Below are 10,454 nucleotides of genomic sequence, written 5' to 3'. Positions count from 1 at the left end.
GACTGAAGTTTAAATCCTGGCTCTGTTACTTGATCTGTGGCTTCAGGCAAGCAGTGGAATCAACCATGTTAAACTCTTTTAATCCCAGGTAATGAGTGGTCTGACGGAGGTGTGTGCAGAGGGCCTGGGAAGCTTCTGGTCAAGCTAATGTCGTAAGGTCATGCTCTGAGGCTCTCGCCTGCTCCAAACATATGAAATGGCAGATACAGTATGAAAAGAAAGAGAAAAAACATAGCCACACGAGAAGACATAATAATAAATATCTCTGTGGAGTGTAAATGGAACACAGTGATAAATGGGCCGGCAGGGCTCTGAGTGGAGGAGCGGGCAGAGGCAACCAGGAATTAGCCTTTTGTTCAGTGACAGGAGAGGCAAGGGCAAAGGCCAGCTCAGGGCCCCTGGGGAAGGAAGAGTGTTCTCTTTGTTCACACAGGTGCACACACACACACACACACACACACACACACCTGTGAAAGGTGGCTGAGAAATCCACAGCTCTTTGGACATGTGGCTTATGAAGGGGTTTTCCCTGGGAGGCGGAGGGGCTGAGGTCAAGGCCAGCCTTTCCAGTGACTTGTGCCTGGACGTGCACGTCCCCCCAGGTGGGTGGAGAGCCCACCACGGGGACCCAAGCCACCTCCACGATACCTGATTTTGGACTAGGAGCCCAAGGGTCTGGATGGAGGCCACAAGAAACCTGTACAGGGAAGAAGGAAGGAGTGAAGCAGAGAGACTGGGATGGGGGAGGGTGGGGGCTCAGGAGGGGAAATGCAGCCTCAAACTAAGCACAAGAACCAGAATCCCAGAGTCTATAAGGAAAATCGACGCTAAGACAGAGCCAAGCAAAACACAGTTCCTTCTGTCGGAAAGCTTCCTGGGAGGGCAGTGACTGGCCCATCCAGAATGACTGCCATTGTGTGTTGTGGAAATATTATCATTAGGCCCATCGTGTGGGCTTTCTTCTGGGGAATGTTTTCTCAAACCTGATTTATAGAAGTCAGTTTTAGTCTAGATACTTAACCCTGGAGAGAGGAGGAGCGGGAGTGGAGGTGGGGGGATGAATATTTTTTGAGTTACACACTGCTCTTGTTTTCCACACACTTTCTCAGTAACCCACACCCCAACTCTGGAAGCCATGTGTTCTGAGCCCAGGGCTGCCAGCTGAGGCTCCAAAAGGACTTCAGTTGCATCTATTTCCCCTGGAGCCCAGGAGGTGGTGAGGTGGGAATTTGAATCCATGTCTGACTGTTCTAATGCTCTTTCCACTTAAAAATAGAGACTGGGTGACATCTTTGTATTCCTGACACCTAGCACAGTGTAGGGCACATGAAAGATGCCCAGTAAGTGTTGGCCCAAAGAAGGGAAGCCCGTCGATCAACCCACAAGCTCCTGTGGGCGATCCCTCCTTCCACTAAACGGTAGAGACAGAAGCCGACTGAATCGACACACAGGCCGGTGGATCCCTGAAGAATGTCTGCTGTGGGAAAGATGAAAAGTGGTTGCTTTTCCATCATTAGACTCTTTAATCTCACCCTAGCCTGTTAGATCTCTTTCACACCGTTGAGTCCTCTCCACCCCCACCACCCCTTTCCCCACCCAGGACGCCTTGGTTCCTCACCCCCACGGTACGTCGCCCCTCCGTCCATCCCCACACCGCAGATACCGTCATCCCTCCCTGTTAAAATCCTTGCACGTTTCCATCACCCTGAAAACAAAAATCCGTAAAACCATTCATGCCTTAACGTGACCTAGGAGTCCCTTACCATCTGCCTTGATTGGGCCTCCTCCTCGCCTAGAAGCGCCCTCCGTTTGGCTCTCTGCCCTTCAGGGACCTGGATTTGTCTCTGTTCCTCAGACCTGGCTGGCTTATACCTTGGTACACGCTCTTCTTTTCTTCTGTTACCTCCCAGGCTCTTGCTGCACCCCCAACCTCAGCTGGACATGAACTCTGCAAGGCAGCCTCCTCTGTCCACCCAAGACTGAACTGAGACCCATGCTGTGGGCCTCCAGGGTTCTCTGTTCACTTCCTTCCAAAACTCCTAATACAACTTTAACTGTTTCTTAAATGTCCCTCTCCCCACCTGGACTCGTTTCCTAGCCCCCAGGGGCTCTCCCACCCTTCGCCAGCTTCTCCTGAGCACCTTCTCAGTGAGCGGGCGTGTGAGAGATGCCCGTGAACACAGGTTGGGCTTCATGCATGATTCTCACACCACACTGAAGTGTGCCACACACGCGGTGATTGAAGGGAAGTGACACGGAATTGCTTCTAAATCGCGGAATCAGAGCAAAGATTAAACAGCCCTATGATTTACTTGTGAGCGACTTTTAGCTGCGGTTCTCTCGACGATCTGAAGAATAAGTTTAAGAGCACTGTCGTTTCCCTCTTTGCAGCTGGCAGTTAATCAAGCGCCAGAGGGGCCTGGTTCCCACGTGGGGAATAAACAAGGTGACATCATGGTGGCATACTCCCAAGGGACTGTGCAAGCTGTCCGTTCTGTGTGCTGGGTGGAAGAGCCTGTCCTTGCTCTCTGGGGCTGCTCCTCATCTTTGTGCAGCGTCTGACTCTGTCAGGCCTCCAGGGATGGGTGACATACTTCAGTCTCCCGGTTCCTCCACCCTCCTTGCGACCCTCATGATCTAGCCCATCCTTCAGGGCAGTGGCCTCCGCTGCACACACAGAGCTCCAGGGAAACAGCGTCTCTGCACACAGGCTTTCAAACTGAGCATATTCAGATTTCCCCCCCATCCCTTGGATTGCAACATCCCAGGTAACATCAAAATGCGTAAAACTTCCCCACTTCATCCCTCTCTCATTTGGTGGTGGGTCTTATGATTATTGAAGAAAAAATATAGATTGCAGAGTGCAGTGTTCTACACGCTGTAGAGATGGATTGCACTCTGCGATCTAGGTGGCGGTTTCACCTCCTTTGCTTCAGTTCTTCTTTGAAAACAACAGGAGAATAATGGTTCACAGGGTGTTTACCAAAGTTTGAAGCTAATAGATGTTCAGAGTTATAATTATTCCCAGCAAATAGCTAATCACTAAGTGTTAACTGTTTCTGTTACTTTTTAAAAAAAATTCTGGGCTGTGCTGGGTCTTCGTTGCTATATGAGGGCTTTCTCTGGCTGGGGTGAGCGGGCTGCTCTTCCTTGCGGGGCCTGAGCTTCTTAGTGCAGTGGCTTTTCCTCTTGCAGAGTGCAGGGTCTCGGGCGCTCAGACTCCGGGAGTTGAAGCACGGGGGCTCAATAGTTGTGGTGTACAGGCTTAGTTGCTTGACAACTTGTGGGGTCTTCCTGGACCAGGGGTCAGACCTGTGTCCCCTGCACTGGCAGGCGAATTCTCATCCACTCTACCACCACGGAAGTCCCTACTCTTATTCTTATACTGTATCTCTCATGAGAGCAATGTGGTCTGTGTATGAGGACATGGGCTTTGGAATCCAGAAGGCTGGTTTTCTATCTTGACTCCGTCACTTACTGACTCTGTGACTTCAGGAAAGTTATTGAACTTAGAGCCTCCTCTTGATCGGAGTAGGATAGAGATGAATACCACTGACCTCAACAGTCATCGTGAATATTCACTGAGAGACTGTCTAGAAAGCACCTGGGGAAGGTCAGACACAGAGGAGGCACCCAGTAAGTGATAGCGCATTTCCAGTACATAATACATGAGCATCGTGCTCACATTAGCCTGTCGCAGGCGGTCAGGGAGGAAGGAAAGGCAAGTAGCAGCCCACAGACTAGCTAGCTGCTCAGTGGCTCTAGCATTAGGACTGACATGTATTAGTGTCTGGGAAAGAGTGTGTGTGTGGTAGTCACTCAGAAGTGTCCACGGACTGTAGCCCACCAGGCTCCTCTGGCCATGGGATTCTTCAGGCAAGAATACTGGAGTGGGTTACCATTTCCTTCTCCAGGGGATCTTCCAAACCCAGGGATAGAACCCAGGTCTCCTGCATTGCAGGCAGATGCTTCGCTGTCTAAGCCACCAAGGAAGCCTGATAACATTTATTGGGAAAGAGAAGAAAAGTAAAAGGTGCTCAGTCGTGTCTGACTCTTTGCAATCCCACGGACCATAGCTCATTATAGTCTGTCCATGGGATACTCCAGGGAAGAATACTGGAGCGGGTTGCCATTCCTACTCCAGGGGATCTTCCCGATCCAAAGATCGAACCTGGGTCTCCTGCATTGCAGGCAGATTCTTTACCGTCTGAGCCACCCAGAAAGCCACCTCCACCTGCAATATTGAGAAAGAGAGCTAACATTTATTGAGCACCTACTGTGTGCCAGAGCTTCCCTGGTGGCTCAGATGGTAAAGCATCTGCATCCAAGGCAGGACACCTGGGTTCGATCCCTGGGTTGGGAAGATCTCCTGGAGAAGGAAATGGCAACCCACTCCAGTATTCTTGCCTGGAGAATCCCACGGAGCATGGTAGGCTACAGTCCAAGGGGTTGCAAAGAGTCGGACATGACTGAGTGACTTCACTTTTCACTTTTAGTGGGTGCCAGACACTTTAAATAAGACCATTTGAGCCTCAGAAAGACTCGCAAGGAAGGGATTATCTAGTTTCTGGGTAAAAAGGCAGACAGAATGTTTGTTCAGGTCTCACAGTGAGTGAACAGCATGGCTGGAGGTCTACCCCAGAACTGTGTGATGCCTGAAACACGGCTTCCTCGTCCTTACAGAGTACCCAGGCATGGATATTACAGAATACCTTACAGAATACCCAGGCGTGGGACGGCAGTTTAAGGGTGAAGAGGGCGTGGCCAGGAGTGGGCAGAGGGCAAGTCACTGCAGGTGTGAGAACCACAGGGAGAAGCCGGAGTGGCAGAGGCTCTGGGGGGTTCAGTCCTCTCCGGGAGGTGACAGAGGAGTGGGAGAAGGGCCTGGGAGGAGGGGCCGTGGAAGGTCCTGCGTGGCGGCAAGAGGAGGGCACGGGGTTGGGGCTGGCCGGTGAGGGCACCTGGTCACACAGCTCGAGAAAGGCACCTCCTCTGCAGGTTGAAGCCGGACTCCCACCCGGGGCATTCCAGGACCTCACGTGCCTTTCCTCACAACCCAGATAGCCGCCCTCTTTGCATATCTCCAGTCTCTCCCTCTACCCTGAAGGCCCATCCCCAAGGCTTCCTTTTGTTTTCCTGACTCAGGCATCTGCCAAGGTCAAGAAGGCAATGGCACCCCACTCCAGTACTCTTGCCTGAAAAATCCATGGATGGAGGAGCCTGGTAGGCTGCAGTCCATGGGGTCGCTAAGAGTCAGACACAACTTTCTCTTTTTACTTTCATGCATTAGAGAAGGAAATGGCAACCCACTCCAGTGTTCTTGCCTGGAGAATCCCAGGGGCCTGGTGGGCTGCCGTCTATAGGGTCGCACAGAGTCGGACACGACTGAAGCGACTTAGCAGCAAGGTCAAGAAGAACAGGACTGGGGGGAGGGAGGAGAAGTGGCTCCCTCCAGCCCCACTGGGAGGAAGTCGGACTTTTCCCGGTTCATCCCCAGGTAAGTTCAGAGTGCAGAGCAGAGTTGAGGGAACGGGACTGAAGTAGGGGGACGCTGCAGCTGCCCAGGAAGGGTTGTGGTTCTCTGGTCGTGGGCCGTCCTGAGGTAGGAGAGTAAGGAAAAGAGAGATGTGGGACACCCTTAGAAGGCTGGAATAAATCGGTCACTGATTGGCTGTGAGAGGTGAGATGTGGGGAGGGCTCGAGAGGACACTCAGGTCTCCAGGCCCTGGTTACCTGCTGGAGAGACAGGGGTGGAGCCAACTGAAGGGGAGGCTGCCCAAGGGCTTTGCACAAGTTTGAGGAACACCAGGGATGGATGGGGGGTCTAGTTACATCTGATTCATGAGTGTGAAACTCACGAGAGCCTTTTTTTTGTTTTGAATGTATGTATTTATTTATTGGTTGCTGCACACGGGCTGTCTCAAGCTTCCTCGGGTGGAGGCTGGTCTCTAGTCGGGGTGCTCGGGCGTCTCATTGCAATGGCTTCTCTTGTGGATGGGGCGCAGGCTCTCGGCACTCGGCCTCAGTCATGGTGGTGCTTGGGCATAATTGCTTTGCAGCTCGGGTGATTTTCGCAGACCAGGAGCTGAACCCATGTCCCCTGCACTGGCAGGCAGGTTCTTAACCACTGGGCCACCAGGCAAGTCCCCAGGAGAGGTCTTAATGGCCAGCTGAGATTAATCACGATTTCTACCCCTGAGCAAGTCTCCTCTGGAAACTCCTGGAAAAGGCTTTCTCTTCCTCTGGATGTTGTGGTGTGAGAGTGTGTGACCCAGACCTGCGGTAGCCGTTTCACTGCCACAGGGGCAGAGCTTGGAACCAGCAGACAAATTAGGCCCCTGGGAGGGGGAAACTGGGCCCCGTGTGGAGCCCGTCCCCGCCAAAGCTACAGTTCTCTGGCTCAGTACATGAGAGGGAGCCTGACTAGGGCAGCCGGGATGTTAGCCTGCGTACGCCCCAAGCTGACAGTGAACCGGGCCTCCATTTGACACCCATGCCCTTCAACAGGTTTTACTGAAGCGGGATGGGTGTCTCAGCCACCATCACAACCTTTCCGTGTATTTGGACGGTTAGAACCCGGGTCTCAGAGGGTCAGAACCTCACGTGGGCCTGATTCTGGGAAGTCGACCTTTTACTGTCCATACTGAGAAACCTATTTAGACATGGACACTCCTTGACACCTTTAGTCTTGTGGTCACACACTAACGTCAAGATGTTCCAGGATCCCGGATGGCCTCCACAGTCTTCACAACCAAAGCAGGTCTTGCCATCGTTAGAAACCAACCTGGGAACAAGCAGAGCCGACAGGGCTCAAGCTATGTCGGGTCTGAATGGACATGGGCCCTTGCTTCATTGCCCGAAAGCTGTACATCTGTTTCAGATTGTACACTGTGCGCCTGTGCTTTGATTCACAGCAACTTCCCATGTTATGGAATTGATTTGCGCTGAACACCACTGTCAATAAAAAGAAATAAGTGTCTGAAGAAGAAAGACAGCCTGCCAGCAGACCCTGACCAACTGCTGCAACAATGGACTGTCTGTCCTGTGTGGCTTGAAGCTGCACAGAATTCAAGGGCCTCTCCTGGGGACCCTCATCACTGCAAGGCCAAGGAAACAGGCTTTGGTGGTGGGACCCGCAGTACATGACCACAGGATTCCTGTCTCTAGGTCTGTGATCTGAAGAGCATGGACTTTGGAGACAGACTTGAGTTCAAGCCCCAGTTCCACTACAAGGAAGTTACTTAACAATCGCAAACATGAATATAATCAAACCTACTTCTTGGGTAGTAGTGAGTGAAAGTCACTCAGTCGTGTCTGACTCTTGGGACCCCATGGACTGTGGCCTGCAAGTTTCCTCTGTCCATGGGATTCTCCAGGCAAGAATACTGGAGTGGGTTGCCATTTCCTTCTCCAAAGGTGATCAGCTTAAGTCAGGTTTAAATCCTTTATAAGTTTACCGATGGCATTTTGTTGATGCTGATCACAATTATTTCTCTGAACTGCCATACTACAATGCCCTGTAATATATTTTTTTTAAGGAGGCAGGTGTTTAAAAATGGACTCATTTGTTGTTTTTTTTTAAGACAATTCCACATAATGTTACTAGTAGGCTAATGATGGAATTCAGCTTGCCACCCCCCAGGCCACTCTTCAAAGCAAGCTGCGTTATAGAACTTTCCCAACTGTGCGAGAACTTTGGGGTTAACTAGCAACAAGCCTGAAAGTTTGGTTACATATATAAGTACAAAGCTGGTTCATCAAATCCCTGTTCTGGCCCTCAACCCAGTGCATTTCAACTAAGGCGTCATCTACCTCCTTCTTAACGTTTATCAGACACTTGAATAAGTAAAGTCCAGCCACTCCTTGGAGATGGTTCCCTTTTTCAGACACTGGGCTGCTGAAGGGCTCAGGAGCCTCATGGTCCTGGGCTCCACTACTAGAGCCTTTACAACCTTCCAGAATCTCCACGTCCTCCTTTTCCTCACTCCTTTCATCCTCCGTGGGTTCTGGGTTTTCCTCCTGGGAAAGTGAGTCCTGGCTGGGGCCGTGGCCCCCCACAGTGACTCGCCTTCCGGTGGAGCAGGGCCCCCAGGGCCCTTTCCTGGGGGCCCTGGGCAACATCCTGGCTCCTGCCAGCCTCTGGGGGAGACATTTCCTCTTCCAAGGCTTCGACCACGTCCTTGGGCACTAGGGGCCCTTCTCTCAGCCGTCTCACTCGGTCTCTCTTCTTCCTCCTTAAGTGAATCCAGGAGTTTTCTATGGCCGTTAGGAAAAGGCTGATTTCCTCCTTTCCGCAGGGAACTCGTTTATGCTGGACCTTTAGGTCAGTGAGGATTTTTTCAGTCCATGCTGTCACAACCACGACGCCTTCCACTGTCTCAGGGCCCAGAGATGACGCTTGGAGGGCTAGTTCTTCCATCACAGACCCCAGGGCTACAAACGTAATGGGCTTCCTTGGCTTCTCTAGTTTTCTTCGCTTACTCGGTGGTGATGGTATTGTTACGTCATCATAAAAACTCCAAGCCAAAGCCCATCTCATTGTGCGACCCTGGCAGAGTTCAGTACAGGTGACTTTAGGAACCCTCTGTATGTGAAGTTCTCCCTTCAGAGGAGCCAGGCTGCATTTCTCTCCCAGCATACCCAAGCATTCTTGGGTATTGAGCATCAAATGGTATTAAGTATCATTTGAAGGTGCCCGGCAGGCCCCCTCTGGGATCTCAGATTTTTGTAATGCAGATAACAGCCACAGGGTCAAATCTCAGACTGTCCACCATACCATCCAAGTGACCCCTATAGTAGCTCCCCACAAAGAGAAAACTCTCAAAAAATGTCAATTTCTGCTCCTGTTCTCTATCATTTTACTGCTCAGTATAAGAATACCCAAAACATTCATAACTTCAATATCAGACATTCTAATTACTTTGGGGTTGAAGACTGAGATCTAATGTGTGAAATGTTAATGCTGAACATACCTTCTCGTCTGTGTCCACTAGCATTCTTTCAACTTGACTGACATATAAGTTAGGTCTGATTTAGGTGCATGGCTCAAGGACTTCTGACAAATGTATTCACGTATGTAACCACCGATCAAGGCATACATGGTTTGCACCAGAAAGTTTCCTCATGCCTCTTTGCAGTCAGACCCTCCTAACCCCTAACCCAGGGAACCACTGATCACACCTCCACCATCAGAAATCAGATGTGTCTTCTCCCTAATGTCCTATGGATGAAATCACACACGTGGTCTTTCCTGTCTGGTTTCTTTTTTCCACCCTCATGTTTTGGGGATTCATCCCATGTATTAGTAGGTTGTTCCCTTTACTGCTAAGAACTAATCCATTGTGTCACAATTTCTTTACCTATTTACTTGGCTTCCCTGGTAGCTCACTTGATAAAGAATCCATCTGCAATGCAGGAGACCCTGGTTCGATTCCTGGGTCAGGAAGATGCACTGGAGAAGGGATAGGCTACCCACTCCAGTATTCCTGGGCTTCCCTTCTGGCTCAGTTGGTGAAGAATCCACCTGCAATGCAGGAGACCTGGGTTTGATCCCTGGGTTGGAAAGATCATTCTGTACAGTTATAAACTTGGCTGTTGCATATGTGTGTGCCTTTGTGTGAAAACCTAAAGCATCACTGCCTAAGTATTCATCGTGTAGAATATTGGTAGATATTAGGCTTATGTGATAGGTCTGTCCAAATGAGGTCCCAGTCAGGAGGGCAGAAGTAAGACCTAAACACAAAGGCAGCATCAGGATCAATTCTTCACAGACTCAGAGAGTAAGCCCCCAAGTTAATATCATGAGAAGAAGAGCAAAAGATTAGTCCACAAAAATCAAAGTAAATAAGCGAAATAAAGACTTGACTCAAAATGATGCACTTAATTTCAAATAAACAAAAGCAGAGATGATCAGATGGCTACCCACTCCAGTCTTCCTGGGCTTCCCTCGTGGCTCAGCTGGTGAAGAATCCACCTGCAATGCAGGAGACCTGGGTTCGATCCGTGGGTAGTTGAGGGACATTTGTTTCCAGGCTTTTTTCTATTATAAATAAAGCTGCTCTTTGTGTGCCAGTCTTTCAGTAACATTTCATTTCTCTTGGGCACGTATCTAGCTGCAGAACTTCAGAGTTATGTGATAAGTAGATGTTTAAATTTTTAAATGTTTCTAAAAAGTGCCCAACACTGTGAGAGAGGTCCAGTTGCTTCACGGTCTTTGCAGACACTTGATACTCTTTTAGCCATTTTAGTGGAAATGAAGTGGTAACATTGTGCTGTTACTAACTTTTTCAAAAAGTTGGTGGGAAAATGCACATAACATAAACTTTTACCATCTTAACCACTTTAAGTACACAGTTCAGCGGCATTAAGTACAGTCACATTTTGTGTAACCCTTCAGCTCAGTCCAGTTCAGTTCAGTCGCTCAGTTGTGTCCGACTCTTTGCAACCCCATGAAT

The 10,454-nt window shown here is 50.0% G+C and overlaps 1 protein-coding gene across 1 annotated transcript; it reads right to left on the bottom strand.

The window, feature by feature from the left end:
• Positions 1-7,610: 7,610 nt before the first annotated feature.
• On the bottom strand, positions 7,611-8,638 carry LOC105606825 (RNA N6-adenosine-methyltransferase METTL16-like). The gene is given in 3 exon segments (XM_042236390.2): positions 7,611-8,063; positions 8,066-8,092; positions 8,095-8,638. Coding segments are annotated over 3 exon segments (933 nt in total). The 3' UTR covers positions 7,611-7,701.
• Positions 8,639-10,454: the final 1,816 nt, after the last annotated feature.

This window comes from Ovis aries, chromosome 19, assembly GCF_016772045.2.
Source record: "Ovis aries strain OAR_USU_Benz2616 breed Rambouillet chromosome 19, ARS-UI_Ramb_v3.0, whole genome shotgun sequence".
Taxonomy (NCBI): domain Eukaryota; kingdom Metazoa; phylum Chordata; class Mammalia; order Artiodactyla; family Bovidae; genus Ovis; species Ovis aries.
Note: the sequence above shows the minus strand (reverse complement) of the source record. Positions and strands in the feature narration are given on the sequence as shown.